At 59.0% G+C, this 14,703-nt stretch overlaps 6 protein-coding genes across 6 annotated transcripts; 2 read left to right on the forward strand and 4 right to left on the reverse strand.

Annotated features, from left to right (window-relative positions):
- Positions 1–156: 156 nt before the first annotated feature.
- EHS24_006214 (uncharacterized protein) lies at positions 157–2,100 on the forward strand (the record flags this gene model as incomplete). Its single annotated transcript, XM_028621686.1, has 6 exons — positions 157–204; positions 245–472; positions 634–687; positions 751–816; positions 867–994; positions 1,053–2,100. The coding sequence occupies 6 exons, from the start codon at positions 157–159 to the stop codon at positions 2,098–2,100; spliced, it is 1,572 nt and encodes a 523-aa protein (XP_028478138.1).
- A 407-nt stretch (positions 2,101–2,507) lies between these two features.
- EHS24_006215 (uncharacterized protein) lies at positions 2,508–2,897 on the reverse strand (the record flags this gene model as incomplete). The annotated part of the gene is made up of 1 exon (XM_028621687.1): positions 2,508–2,897. One exon carries the CDS (start codon positions 2,895–2,897, stop codon positions 2,508–2,510), a length of 390 nt encoding a protein of 129 aa, XP_028478139.1.
- A 680-nt stretch (positions 2,898–3,577) lies between these two features.
- EHS24_006216 (uncharacterized protein) lies at positions 3,578–4,642 on the reverse strand (the record flags this gene model as incomplete). Its single annotated transcript, XM_028621688.1, has 6 exons — positions 3,578–3,664; positions 3,767–3,840; positions 3,890–4,052; positions 4,101–4,256; positions 4,423–4,442; positions 4,513–4,642. 6 exons carry the CDS (start codon positions 4,640–4,642, stop codon positions 3,578–3,580), a joined length of 630 nt encoding a protein of 209 aa, XP_028478140.1.
- A 288-nt stretch (positions 4,643–4,930) lies between these two features.
- Positions 4,931–8,218, forward strand: VAM6 (Vacuolar morphogenesis protein 6; the record flags this gene model as incomplete). Its single annotated transcript, XM_028621689.1, has 5 exons — positions 4,931–5,195; positions 5,251–5,838; positions 5,887–7,548; positions 7,589–7,691; positions 7,744–8,218. 5 exons carry the CDS (start codon positions 4,931–4,933, stop codon positions 8,216–8,218), a joined length of 3,093 nt encoding a protein of 1,030 aa, XP_028478141.1.
- Positions 8,219–8,334: 116 nt separating this feature from the next.
- MSC2 (putative zinc transporter msc2) lies at positions 8,335–11,046 on the reverse strand (the record flags this gene model as incomplete). The annotated part of the gene is made up of 5 exons (XM_028621690.1): positions 8,335–9,401; positions 9,451–9,582; positions 9,627–10,065; positions 10,110–10,506; positions 10,574–11,046. 5 exons carry the CDS (start codon positions 11,044–11,046, stop codon positions 8,335–8,337), a joined length of 2,508 nt encoding a protein of 835 aa, XP_028478142.1.
- Positions 11,047–11,683: 637 nt separating this feature from the next.
- EHS24_006219 (uncharacterized protein) lies at positions 11,684–14,122 on the reverse strand (the record flags this gene model as incomplete). The annotated part of the gene is made up of 2 exons (XM_028621691.1): positions 11,684–13,599; positions 13,744–14,122. The coding sequence occupies 2 exons, from the start codon at positions 14,120–14,122 to the stop codon at positions 11,684–11,686; spliced, it is 2,295 nt and encodes a 764-aa protein (XP_028478143.1).
- Between the last annotated feature and the right edge of the window lie 581 nt (positions 14,123–14,703).

Raw genomic sequence — 14,703 nt, forward strand, 5'->3', positions numbered from 1 at the left:
AGTGAAGGTCACCAGATCTCGTGAGAGACTGCCCCTCTTCACGCCCCCTTTTACTTGCCGCCTCGTCGCCCTTTTCTACGTGCATAAAAGCACTCGTCCTCTCCCCAAAACATTCCTCTCCCCACCAACCTTTCACCACACCACACATCATCAACCATGTCGCTTGTGCCCATTGGGATAGCCAACCCGGCAGCCAACGGAATTGTAAATGGCAAACGTCAATTGAGCCCAGCTAATGATCCAGGAAATCGGCAGAGCAATGGGCCAGTACTGGGGGGTTGCTTATCGGTTCGGCAACAAGGCCGCCCTGTTTGGCGGCATCGTTGGCGACCTAGTCGACGACAATGGTACACTGCTGTGGAAGATTACGAGCGCCGTCCAGAGCCGTCAAATCCCCTCAAAGCTCGACGAAGAAGTCTATGCAGTTAACCAGGCTCACTTTTTTGTGTTGTTCGAGTGGGAAGAGCAGTTTGTGAGTATTGCCGGGATCCTCATTGACCAGCTTTTGACTCACTGTTTGCAGTTCTGGCCAGCCTACGACTACAAGCCAGGTCACCACGATGACTAGGGGAGGACGCAAGAACCAGCCGCCGACGGTAAAGCGACGTGTAATTAGGATTTTGGTAATGGCAGGTTGGTGACAAGACATCCACTATCCCACGTACCCCACGTACCCCACCTGGCAGCGTGAGTAGGCCGGGCCTGAGCGGCCTGATCGATGATAGTCGATGATCGCGACTGACCCGATAGGCTCGCCAAGTTCTTCTACCCACGCCGGCCTCATCATCTTCTGGTGACAAGCGGCGACGACCTGATGTGAGTGCAAGAGTGGATGTCACCGGCGCACTCATCGGCTGACCTTGCAGTCTGAGCGCCAGTCGCCGCCAATGTCGAAGCGCCAGCGAGAGTGGGTCGCCTCGCTGCCCCCAGTGGTGGGAGCGGTGGCCCTCTCTGCGCACGAGGTCGAGGAGGAGACCATGAACGGGAGCGCTAGGTCAGTTATAGCTGTGTACCTGTGTCTGAATCGTCGCAGTAGCTGACGCCACCATTAGTGCACCGTTTCCAGTTGAACACCGTAGTCGGCAGGAGCAGGAGCATCAGCAACAACAGCCAGTCCAGTCCCCGCGCTTGCGCCCGGTCACCCCCAAGCCTCAACACCTCCCGGAGGCTCCCGAGCAACACGGTCAAGTCCAGCCACCTCAAAACCAGGAGCCGCAGCATGAGTCGGAGGATAAGCGTGACGGCTCGTCCTCTGCCGAACCTCAGCACCTTCAGACGCCAGCGACACAGCACGAGCTCAACGGGGAACAGCAGAAGCAGCAGCAGCAGCAGACCCAGCACCTGCGCGAGGGTTCGTCCACCCCAAAGGCGCCGCGCCGCCAAGAGTGTCCTGCCGACCACGAGGACAACGGCGTCGGAGCCGTTCCAGAGCGCAGCGGCTCGACGACGCCCCAGCCGCAGCCGCAGCCCGACACCACCACCACCACTGAGGTCGAGGCGCTGAGAAAGGCGCATGCCGACGCCGTAGCCCAATGGGACCGTGAACGCACAGCGCTCGTCGGCGAACGCGACAAACTCGCTGCGGACCTCGCTGCGGCTCGGCTTCTGGCAGAGCAAGTTTTGCAGCGCAACTCGAAGGAGATCGCCGACTGCATCAAAGACAAGGAACTGGCACAGGCGGCGGCGTGCGACGCGAGGATGGCAAAGGCCGCTGCCGAGGACGTCCTGGCCGCCAAAATGTCCCGCGAAAGCTACATGGACAACACGCGTGCCCACTTTATGGAGCATATCGAGCGTAACAAGCTGGAGTTGGGCAACGTCCGCGCGATGCTGGAGGTCAGCGACCAAGCCCTCAAAGACGCATACATTGAAATCGATGGTCTTCAAGCCCGACTGAAATCATCAATGGATGCTCCAGTGCCAACGACTGTGTCGCCCGCGTCCAAAGAGGCATTGGAGGGCGCCAATGCTGCGCGCGACGCCGCGCTCGCTGGCCGAGTCCATGATGCCGACAAGCACGCGCACGATATGGAACACCTACAAGCAGAGCTCGCCCGCCTCACGACGGTGTCGGCCAACAAGGAGAGTGGCGGAGCGTGACCGACACCAACCCGGGGCCGACATGAAGACGGACAGCACGAAGACGGACAGGACGGACAAACAGAAGGGCAGCGCCCAAGTCGTTAATAACGCTTCTTGCGATACGACAATCATGTGTTGTGATATAGATGACATGTACATGGTCAACTTGTAGCATTTGCGAGACGTTTATCACCCACATCGCCAACCTCGGGTCCCTTCTTTCACGATGGCATGTTACTGACCGGCCATGCTACGACCCAGACGGTACAGCCTCGGGCTCTTGATAGTCTCCATTTCTCTCCTCCCACGCAGAGAGCTCTTTCTCGTACTTGGCCAGTTGAGCTTCCCACTTCTCCTTCATCTCCTGCTCAGTGGGCAGCATGGGGGCGACTGTGTCTTTATGGATTTGAAGGGCGAGTTCCACCCTACATAGCCTGCCAGTCTGCAGAAGTGGCTAGGCGAATGACAGACGCATCACCACGCTTCTTGGTCGCCACCATGGCAAGGTCGCGCAGTAGCTTGTCCAGAGGGATGTTGGCAACACACGACGACGCCGCCCGGTACACAGGGTGGGCTGTCCGGTCGCACCACAGCGTCGGGAACAGAAGCGGACGCTCGCGCTCTTCTGCCCAATACATGTCCGAAACCGTCTCGTGGCCACAGTCACAAATGGAGCGGTACACTGAGCCCTCGACAAAGAGGGGGATGGTGGAGCGGTTGGCGGCGAGATGTTTGTCGACGAGGCGAGGCGGCTGTTCCGGCTTTGGGTCGTCGTTGGGGTCGGCGAGAAGTGGGTAGTCGTCCCAGCCCCCCATGGGCGTCGTGGAGGTTGCCGCCACGCTTGGCCTTTCGCATCTCCCTCACGAAGCGCAGGCGGCACACACACATGTGCTGGCCCTCCTGACCCTTTCTTGTCCGAAGGCGATGTATCATCAGCCAAGAAGAACGATAACCTCGCCTCAGAGTCCCAAGATCCGCCCGGCGCCTGCCAGGCGCCAACATTGCAGAAGGGTGTGGCGGGTGTTTCGAGTCGTCTGTCTCTAGACGGTCAAACTGGTCTGCCACTCTTTGCTAAAGAGTCCGGACACCTGCGATCGAAGAACAGTACGTGCATACTGTCCATGGTGACTTCTAGCAACATCCTCACTTCTATCAAGTCGAGGATACTCGCCGCACAAAATGTTTTCGATAGTGAACGGGTCTGTTTGCGGTCGGAGGCACCCCCTGCCGGAAAAGCAGCTCATTGAGCTTTCATGGTTGCCTGCAAAAGAAAACATGTACTGTTCATGACGCAACAACCTTGGTGGCACCTCACACACACACACACACACACACACACACACACATCTTACAACGTCGCCCAGGGCTGTGCACTTGTTTGACCGCGATTTGGTGGTGGTGGACGAGCGGCTCCGTCGCCTTTGGGGGCCCAATCTATATCCCCACTGTCCCCTTCTCGCGTCGCTGCCCCACGGGCGGATCGTAGCCTCGTTTCTCAGATGCGAGGAAAGTACTCTGGCGCCAGCTGGTCGTAGACGTCCTCGTCCCTTTCCGAAAACACGACATAGATGACCCGGGACACCTGATTTTGTTAGCAAATTGGCAGTTGGAGGGTGAAGTGTGTGAAAGAAACAGCCCCCTTTCTCTCCCTTATGGGCGGCTACGGGCGGCCTCGTAACCTTACATTCTCGTTGCTCTCAAGAAACCTGCGTGTTGTCTCGAGCGCGATACGTGTGGCATCTTCGATAGGGTAGCCGTCTGTGGGGTAGGTCAGTGGGTGGGGGAGGTACACTGATGACAAGCTTACAAATGCCAGTGCTAATGCTCGAGAAACCAATGCTGCCACCGCCGTGCTTGGCACAGAGCTCAAGGCTCGTGCGGTAGCAGCTGTGCAGCTGTTCAGCGCACTGCTCGACGCGAGACGAAGAGTAGATTGGGCCAACGGTATGGGCGACACGCTTGGCAGGGAGCTGGATCGCGTTAGTGAATGGTCTCCTCCAAGCTTCAACCACACTCACATTGTAACCGCTCGTCACCTTGGTCTCGCCCGTCTCGGCACCGTTGAGGGTCAGGCATTCTGCGAACAAGCTTGGGCCAGCACCGCGGTGGATGGCTCCGTCGACACCACCGCCGCCGAGGAGAGACTTGTTGGCCGCATTGACTATCATGTCGGCCTGCAACAAGTCAGCACTATAAAGTGGAAGGGTTTGTGATCGAGTTGAAGCATCACACAGCGGTAGGTTTGCAGAGGTAATGTGTAGATGGAGCACAAGCCGGGGGGTTACGTGAATAGGGGCTCGTAGCGATCGTAGCCATTGTCCCCCGCCCCATAGGACTCACGTTGAGCTTGGTAATGTCACCTATGGACGTCAGCATTCCTCCTTTCCCCGCACAGGAGGCTCATAGCCTGCTGCCAAACACCAAACACACCTCTCCAGATGGTCACACGTTCGGCGAGGGCCGCATCCGCCTTGAACTTTGATGGCTCCTTGGAGTCGTGGAGCTTTCTGTCGGCATACTGCTGAGCAATTGTGGGAAGGTCGGAAACTAGAGTGGCCATTCTGGTGTGAGGTATGAACAAAGAATACGGTCGAGAGAAGAATGGGCGAATGGGCATATGTGCACGAAGACAAGAAAGACAAAAAGCAGAATCCCCCCCCCCCCTACGTCACCACCACCCACACCCAATCTTCCCCATCTTCCAGCCTCCACCTGGGTGGTGCCTGGCCAGTGCGCTCAAGCTCACTTGCCGCATCTGTCCATCCTCCCTCCTCCATCCCTCCATCCATCTTCCTTCCACCCACTCTCCCTCTCTCTCTCGCCCCACCCTCTCCTACTCTCTGGCAGCATGACGGGGTCTCACACCCTCGCCCCGCTGCTTCCAGGTGTCCGCGCCCGCATCACTGCCCTCCACCAGGCAGACGGTCGCCTGTACGCCGGCTGCGTCGATGGAAGTGTCCGAGTGTACGCTCTCGACACCTCGGCCCAGTCCATCGAGGGCCGCCAGGACGAGCATGCTCCTCCAGAGCTGCTCGAGACATACCAGTTTGGACGCCGCGAAATTCACCAGATTGGCGTTCTCTCCGAATCCAAGCAGCTCGTCATCTTGAGTGGTAAGCACAGACACACACTACCCCTTTGATGATGTGTCGCTGAACCCTTTCAAAGACTCGGTTGTAACACTGTACAACTTGACCAACCCCACTGCCAAAGGGTCTAGCACTGTTCTCTCGCAAGCTCGTACAGCACACGCATTTGCGATTACAACCTACTTTGCGCCAGCATCGCCTGCCGAGGATGGCGTCCCCAAAGAAGGCCCGGCACCGAGCGGCTCGAGCTCTCCCACCAAGGTCGCTCGCGACTTGCTGGTTGTTGGCTGCCGCAAAAAGGTGTGCGTGTATGGTGCTGGACGTGTTCTTGGCGAACTTTGGGAGCTTGCGCTGCCCCATTCTCCTCGAGTAGTCATCTTTCCGGCTCCCGTGTACGCTGATCTGCCTGGTGCCGTCCACTTGTTGTACTCGCCCCAGGCCAGCGTCATCCTCAACATTCGGGGAGGGGCTCCAGGACAACGGCTGGCAACGACAGACCTTCCTGCCACTGGCTACCCCAGTACTCGAGCTGGAACAGCTGTAACGGCACCCGCTCCAGAAGCCGGAGGCTTCTCCGCTCTCACCGGATTCGGTGGCTTGCTCAAGGCGGCGGTCATTCCAGTTGGAACACGCACAGTCGGCGGTGAAGTGCTGCTTGTACGCGAAGGTGAGTGTCGTCAAGGTTCTTTAAATACCCCCGCACTGACATTTACAGACCTCGGCGTCTTTTTCTCTTCCGAGGGCAACTTTACGCGTACCGAATCACTGCAGTGGCCAGCCGCACCGGAAGCCATGGCGTTTGCCAACCCGTACATATACTCTGTGGTTCCCGGGACAACTTCCACGCCCCCCATGCCTACCGTTCAGGTCCACCTTGCGCCGACGCTTGCCCGCCACCAGACCATGTCATTCCCGGCACCCTCCGCTGGTGGGCTCACCGTGTCGGCGTTGAGTGTCAGCGGCGGCGGCAAGAACTCGCGTGTCCTTGTCGTGTCAACACCAACGGACCGGACGCTGGCCGCTGAAGGAAGCACCATCTGGGAGCTGGTTGGATCGGACGTTGGCGAACAGGTTGACGAGCTGGTGCGACAAGGCAGGGTGACAGACGCAATCGGCCTGGTGGAGGCAGTCGGAGACGCTGAACTCGCACCGGCCCAGAGGTTGCCTCATTTGCGTGTTCTCCATGCTCTGACGCAATTTGCCCGCGGCGACTACAAGGCAGCTTTGGAAGCTTTCGTTGTGCACAATGTTCATCCTGCAAAGGTGGTGGCCCTGTACCCACAGGAGACCATTTCGGGGACCCTTGCCGTTCCAAGGGATCAGTGGATGACACTGTTCGGAGCCGTCGAGGGCGCGCGCTTGGAACCGCTGCTATCCGAGGACAGCGGACCCAAGACACTCTCCCCACCGCTAGTAGTGCCCACCCTTGCAAGGAAGAAGAGCACCGAAACCATCGTCTCTTCCCTATCTTCCGGAGCGGCACCAGCACCCACAGGATCTCCTCCCCCCGAGCAACCGACGTCCCCTTTACTGGCACAGGCTCCGGACGCACCTTTTCCTCGGGCAGCCATTGACGAGCTCATTTACTACCTATCCGACAGGCGACAGAAGATCGCCGGTGCAATTCCCAATGTCACCCTTCCATCCGAGGCTGGTCTGCCGGCGCTGTCGTCGCTTCCAGCAGCAGATGTATATGCCCTTTTCAACGGGCCCATCACAGAGCTCAATCCTGAACAGCTCCTTCGCACGGCACAGGTGGTCTACACCTCGCTCCTCAAGGTGTACCTCATTGTGCGACCCAGTCTTGTCGGCTCGCTATGCCGTATTGAAAACTGGTGCGATGTCACCGAAGTCGAGCCCCTTCTCCGCGAAAAGCACCGGTTCGATGACCTGCGGGACCTTTACATGCAAAAACAAATGCACGACAAGGCTCTCAACATGTTGACAGAACAAGCAAAGCAGGAGGACGACCCCCTTGATCGGTACCCTCCTACTATTCGCTACCTTCAAAAACTAGGCCCAGCACACCTCCAGCTCATCTTCTCGTCATCAAACTGGATCTTCAAAGAGGACCCCCAAAGAGCTCTTCAGATCTTCACCGCGGATGAACCCGAAGTAGACGCGCTGCCCCGCGCGGATGTAGTCTCCTTTTTGGAAAAGGAGCACCCTGACAGCGCGGTCGCGTATCTGGAGCACGTTATCGACCTAGGCGAAGACGGCCCAGATTTCCACGACAAGTTGGCAGAACTGTATCTTGCTCGAGTCCGCAGCAAAAAGGACATTGAGAAAGATGCTGCTCTTACCCAGCTGCTCAAGTTCCTCAACACGTCGACGCAGTTCCGCGCCTACCGTCTGTTGAGCAAGCTCGGTCCTGATGGTAGGTTTCTGTGACCAGAATGTTGGCTAACATTGTGCAGAAGTATTCGAGGCGCGCGCCGTTCTCCTGGGTCGTATGGGAAACCACGACGAAGCCCTCAAGATCTACGTGTACAAGCTCAAGGACTTTGCGGCTGCTGAGGCGTGAGCACCTCCACGCCAGTAATGACCCTTGTTTATGCTGACCAATGTACAGCTACTGTGCCAAAGTGTACAGCAAGAACCCCGACCCGCATGGCATCTTCCTCCACCTGTTGCAGCTCTACCTTCGCCCGGCGCCGCCCAACGAGCCTCTCGTAACCGCGGCTCTCGGCCTGGTCAGCCGCCATGCCTCGCACCTTGACGCACCATCGGTGCTCGACCTCATGCCCCCACTCGTCCCCGTCGGCGACTTGCATGATTTCTTCATCAGCGCTCTGGGCAAGCAACGGGCCAAACGCAACGAGCACCGCATTGTCCGTGGTCTGCTTGCGGCGCGCAAGGGGCAAACCGACAGGCTGCTGGTTGGCCTCGAGGTCAAACGAGTCCGTGTGACAGACCAGCGTATCTGTCCCCAATGCCAGAAGCGTCTGGGTACCAGTGCCATCGCCGTCCATGCCCCGAAAGGCGAGGTTACGCACTTGCACTGCAAGGACCTGTTCAGCAACAGGCTAGCACAGGCGAGGGCGTAGCTGCAGCTTTCACATCCCATCAAACACTTCATCCATATCACTCTCTGCCTCCGATAGATACCCTGCACATTTAATGCTATACCTCTCTAATGCATGCGCTCTATCCTGCCTCATATCTACTGCCCAGTCATGCAAGTACAGAACCGTCCCTCCTCGATCTGGACGACAACCTCGGTGAGGCCCGGAACGACTTTTTTAAGCGTCCGTTCGACGCTCTTTGCGACATTGTCCACGGTGACACCGGGACCAGACGCGAGCTGGATATGAATACTGCCAACAACGAGACCCTCGCCCTTGGGCCAGAACCGCGGGGCCGAGTACGAAGCCACGCCGGGCAGGGCATTGACCTTTGTCAGAGCGGAACGGAGCGGCTTGTCGTCCAGTTCCAGGGCCAGGACCTTCGCCGAGTCTATGACCAGCGGAAGAACACTGGCAAGAATGAGGGCAGCGATAAACAAGGATGCGAGCGGGTCCCAGCCCGTCCATCCTGTCCACCGGATCATCATTGTTGACAAGATGACACCGACAGAGCCCAGCGTGTCCGCCAGGACGTGCAGGAAGACGCCCTGCATGTTGTGGGAGTGATGGTGGTGTCCCCCGTGTCCGTGGTCTGCTTCACTGTCCGAAGATTCGGAAGAATCGTGGTCGTGCTCCTCGTGAACTCTCGCCGGTCCGTTGCCGTGATGCGAATGGCTGTGGTCGTGTGTCGAATGACTGTGGTTGTGAGACGAATGGCTGTGGTCGTGCGACGAATGGCTGTGGTCGTGTGTCGAATGGCTGTGGTCGTGAGACGAATGGTCATGGTCGTGCGTCGAATGGTCATGGCCATGGCCATGGCCATGGTCATGGGTCGAAGAGGAACAATGTTCGGCGTGAGAGTGAAGGTGTCCGCTATGAGAGTGCGTAGATTCGTGTCCCGACGACTCGTGCGAATGCCCTTCAGAATGGCCATGAGAATGGCCATGAGAATGGTCATGAGAATGGTCGTGAGAATGGTCGTGAGAATGGCCATGAGAATGACCGTGATGGTGGTGACCTCCTGTTGCGTACATTCCAAAGAGGTTGATTGCCAGTCCGACAGAAGACACCAAGAGTAGCTGTTGGGTCTCCATCTCTGGCGGTTCCATGATGCGCTGGATTCCTTCAAAGATGATAAAGATTGAGATAAGAATAAGGAAACAGCCTGTGATGTGTTAGCGTGACGTCTTGTCTGCTGCTGTAAAATTGCTTACCATTTGCAAAGCCACTTAGCGTCTCCACACGCGCGTAACCGAATGTGTACTGTCCGTCGGGCTTCCAAGTGGCGGCAACTGATGCCCAGAGGCCGACAGCAAGACCAAGACAGTCAAAGAGCATATGAATAGCTGGTACAGTGTCAGAGTGCCTAGTTCTGTCCGATTTAGCTCACCATCAGAGATCAGCCCGAGTGAGTTGGTGATAACGCCATAGGCCATCTGCACCCCCATATACGCAAGGTTGACGCAAAGGAACAAAAAGATCTTCCTGCTGGCTGGTGTCCTGAGGATTGTCGACAGGTGGGGCCGCCACGCAAGAGGAAGAAGAGCCATGACGTGCCAGTGGCTCCCAGTTGTGACAGCTGCCGCAGACTTTGAAAACGACCAGCTAGACGTCGAGGGACGGGCGGCACGCGGCCACGCTGAGGCAATGGACAGTGGAAGGAGGAGCCAGTCCATTGGCTTGGGGGTGGGAGCGAGGCGGAACAACTGTCCGCCGGCAATGGCGACAAGGGAAAGAGGAGGTGCAGGAGAAGTGTAGAGCGGGAGGTAGGCTGCCAAGCCCGTGGCAAGAATCGCCGAAGCGAATGAAGAGAGGCTGCTTACAGGAGCCTGCCAGTTAGCACATACACCACATACATACAAGAGCCACTCACTGCAAGCACCAGACCGAGAACGGAGATGACGGTGACGCCAATAAGGGCCATCTGGTCGTCCCTCCGTCCTCCGCGACCCTTGCGGCCGAGATGCGCCAGGCCTGCACTCAGTGCGGCAAGAACTACGCAGGCAGCTGCACCAACCTCATCTTGCAACGCCTGCAGGCCACACACAGCAGCAAGCGCGGCGAGACCGCTGATGAGTGTCGGAGGTGTAGTGTTGGACGTGAGCGATGCCGAGACCACCGTCAGGATCGTCGCACTGCCTGTCAGCTGCCAATCTCGCAGAGGACGCAAATGGGGTTTATTTTTGAGGAAACCATCGTTAGACGCTCTCCTGTCAAGCACATGGGCTAAATGACAGGGGCCCAGCCCCCACTGGTCACACAGCTCGATGCTACGACATGTCTTCGTCATACCCCAGGATCGTCCTCCTCCCCATTAGGCGTCTCTGCCCTACTCACCGTAAGGCGCCGACTCGGCCGATGGCGATACCAAAGAATGCTGCCTGTGCAGCGCTGAGAAGGACCTCGCCGGGAGCGCCCTTCAGTCCACCGCCACCTCGCCGCTTGCCAGCCGCCAGTGCCCAGATACACCGAGCAAGCGCAATGAATGCTGCTGCACCGACTGCATGGGTGGCTGAGCCAAACATGCCGTCGGACGGGCCGTTCGCTCGCGCCGGTATGCCGGTCGCACCAGTGCCAATGAGACCAATGCCTGAAGCGAGGCCTGCGGCGTGTCCGTGCGCACTACCGTGGTCGTCGGCACTGTCATGGCTGTGGGCAGCGAGGTAGTGTGCTGGAGCGAGCGGTCCAGGCGCAAGTAGAGCGCGAGCGGCCAGCACCGCGGCGGCGGGGAGGAGGGCCGCAGACCAGCCGTTGTTCTGTCGCAGGGGCTGACGGCCCATTGCCGTCATGGCGAGCTGCGACGCTGACATTGCTGTCGAGCTAGAGAGGGGGAAAGGGGATGATGGGAGATTGAGATTATTGCCGTGCGAGATGATGGGCTGTGGGCGAATACAATGGGATATGTGATGTAAAGGACAAGGAGAGTGTGGGCGCGTCTGCGATGCGGCGACAGACTCTGCTGGCGTGTCGCCGGTCGTGTCGGCAGGGTTATTGTAAAAGATGAATGATAGGAAAGGAGAGAGGAAGAGGGAACGGGTAGTGAGCAAGAGAGACAAGACGCACAACCGACACGGTACACGTTCCGACAATACGTGCACGCGCCGGTCCTGAGCGCGGGCGGGCGCGTGTGGCGTGCCGCCGTCCGCCAAGTCGCCCGCGCGTTCTGCCCACCCCCCCAGGCCCCACCTCGGTCGAGCACCTGCCGCATCTCCTCGGTGTGGCAAATATGCAAAGCAAAGTACTGCTCTCCAATGCGCCAATACATATCCCGTTGCCCAAAGACCCACCAGAGCAGTGCCTCTCGTTTTACGCAACGGGATACTGAAAAAGAGGTAACGCAGTCTCCTCATATTCACAAGATACATCGGGAACAAGTAACTGGTACAACCGTTTTAACTAACTCTACAGCCGCCGCAGCCAATCTAGACGCTACGAGGTAATGCAGCCTTAAGCAGCAATCTCGGCCACGCCCAGACGACCACTGGGACTGTTCGAAGCCCACTCGCTCTTCTCCTTGCTCGCCAGCTGCTGGCGCTTAAACTCCAGGTTCACGGCAACGAGCCAGGCGCGGATGAGGGCCGCGTGACGACGGCGGACGTCGGCAGTCTGGTCGCGTGCACCAGGCTGGCTACGGGGAGTGGCAGTCGACGGACGCGACGAGGCCGAGCTGACGGTACCATCAACCGACGTGGCAGGCGACTCTCCACGGCGGCGGTCGTCCAGCTCGAGGCGCTTGACACCGTGGATAAGCTGCTCGTCGGTGTGACGCTTGACAGGGGGGTGGCGGGCAGGCGAAACGGTACGACGACCACTGCCAACCGGCGCGGCTGCGAGACGGAGAGGCGGGAGAATAGTAGACTTGCCGTCCCCATTGCCAATGGAGCCAATGGCGGGGAGCTTAAGGCTGGGGTCACCATCGGCAAGGAGAGCGTGAACGGGTATCCTGGGCTGCTCATCCGCCGAGTCGCTGTCCTCTTCCTCGTCCTCCTCATCGGCACCGGTACGCTCGGCGCTCTCACGAGCTTTGGGAGCGGCACCAAGTGGCGCAATGTGGCGGTAGGTGCGCTTGTAAAAGTCACGGGACGCAAGAGTGGCCGACGGAACGCTGGGGCGCGAGCGGCCAAGCGAGTCAAACGACGCATAGTTCTGCTCCGATGGCTGGGTGGCCCAGTCGTTGGGAAGCGGGGGGTACTGGCCGTAGCCGTTGCCATACGCCTGCGGGCGAGCAGCAGGGCCAGAGGTGGAACCAGTGCGAGGGAGACCAGCGATGGGACGGCGCATTGGCTCGTGCGATTCGGAAACAGAGGCAGCGCGAGGACGGCCGTTGTCTAGACCATCAAGCGAGGGGTAGAGCGAGCCGAGAGAAACACCAGAACCACCAGGAGGCATAGAAGCAGCGATGCTGGGCGATGAGTTTGTGGTGGGGATGCCAGGCATGCCGGCAAGACCCAGCGACGCAAGCTCGGATGGGTTGAAGAGGTCCTCGATGGGCGAATTCTCCGAAAGAGGAGAAAGCGAGTTGCGCGAAGCCGAAGTCGAAGTGTTGGACGACAGTGAGGATTCCATAGGGAGGGCAGTAGCCTCGCGACCAAGGCTAACCATGAACTGGTTGAAGAGAGCAAGGTCGGCCTCGGTGCGAATGTCCGGGATAGGCATGGGAGGAACACCGGAAGGGGTCTGCAGGTGGATGTTGGGGAGGGACGGGTACGAAAAGGCCGACATCTGGTTGGGGTAGCCCCCGGTGGGCAAGGACGGAAGAGGGGGGATGCCCTGGGTGAGACCAGGAGGGATGAGGGCGTTGAGACGCGAGATCATGTCAATGTCGTACACGGGCTCCATCTTGCGCTTCTTCATGTCCTCGACAAACGAGTCAAAGGCATCCTCGTTGCCACGCTTCATACCCTTGGCGCCAAGAGCCTCGTTGGCCAACTGGGCAGCATACGCGCTCGACTGCTGCTGCTGGTAGGCGAGCTGCTGAAGAGCAAAAAGCTCGCGCTGCTGGTGGGCGACTAGCTCCTCGTGCTGCTTCTTGTGGAGGGCAGCGAGGGCAACGGGGCTGGTCGAGCTGGTGTGGGTACCCGGGAGGCCGAGGAGATGGGCATTGTCGAAAGGCGACGTGGGGTGGTGGGGCGATGACCCGGGCGACAGCGAGTACTGCGGCGAGCGGTTGGGGGCGGCGAGGTGGTCATCGCGAGTGGGGTAGCGCGAGTTGAACTCGGGGTCGGTGGAGGTGGATGCCTTGCTCAGTTTGTGGAGCTGGTGGTGCTCCTGGGTGTGGATACGTTCGTGCTTCTTGAGGTCTTGTGGACGCTTGAACGTCTTGCCACAGACGGAGCACGGGTGGGGTTTGAGCGGCGTGTGGACTGTTGTTGGGGATCAGCGGATGTGTCGGGGTGGTGGCTCCACGCATGTGTGTGTCTGTCGGTGTGCATGTGCATCTTTTACCCACACACACACACACACACACACAAACAACAACCCTCTCCCTCCAGCATCACGACACTTACCTCGCAGGTGGGACGTAATGTGGTCACGCTTGACACACTTGACACCGCAACCTTCCCAGCCACAGGTGAGACACAGGTTGTTGGTGCTCTTGCGACCAATGTGCGACTCGCACAGGTGAGTGTACAGCTCCTCGGGTCCCGGAGCAGAGTACGAGCAGTCCTTCCACTTGCACACAATGCCAGGCTCCTGGCCCTGCTGGTCTGCGTCGAGTTCATCGCGTTCAACCTCGGCACCCGAACCAGGTGTAACAGGGGAGCGGGTAGTTGCTGCCGAAGTTGCGCTGGGCGGGGTGAGGGGCTCGACACTGCTGGCCGAGTCCGCCCTCGACGTCGTCGGTGGATGGAGGTACGCTGTCGGGAGGGAGGGGTAGGCGGCCATGGTGGGCGCTACAGGAATGGTTGAGAGGGAAACGCTCGGAGAGGTGTGGTTTGGTGTTGCCTAGCAGGCGATAGAGGGGAGCAGAGCCAGTGGACTGTACTCGATTCCAGTTCGTGGAGCGGATGGGTGGCGCGACAACGAGTGTCGATGGGCAGGTGATGACACAGCGACGATGGACAAGAGTGCTGTACGCGGCGGTGGTGGCGAGGTGAGTAGTGGCGGGAACGATGGTGAGGTGGAATGGGTGAAAAGAAAAGAGCAGAGGAGGAATCACTCATTCCCACTGCTGGATCGTGTTCTTTGTTAAGAGAGGGGAGAGGCCCGGACACCTTCTTGCTCTTGGCAAGGCTGGGCGTCTTGGCATGATCACACGCTGAAACCCCGCGGGCTTTTGCGCGCTGTCTGCTGTCTGGGCTGTTGCGGCGCCCACGCCCGCCAAAAGGTTTCCCGACAGTTTTCGCCCCATGTGGCTCTTTGTCCGCGCCGTACATTGGCCGCGGCCGCGCCGGGTCGAGGGATCTTTGCCTGGGTTGGTTTGTGCGCAACGCTCACGCTCTGGCGGTTCTCTGGCTTTGGTGCTC

This window comes from Apiotrichum porosum (genome assembly GCF_003942205.1).
Source record: "Apiotrichum porosum strain DSM 27194 chromosome Unknown scaffold_3, whole genome shotgun sequence".
In the NCBI taxonomy this organism is placed as follows: domain Eukaryota; kingdom Fungi; phylum Basidiomycota; class Tremellomycetes; order Trichosporonales; family Trichosporonaceae; genus Apiotrichum; species Apiotrichum porosum.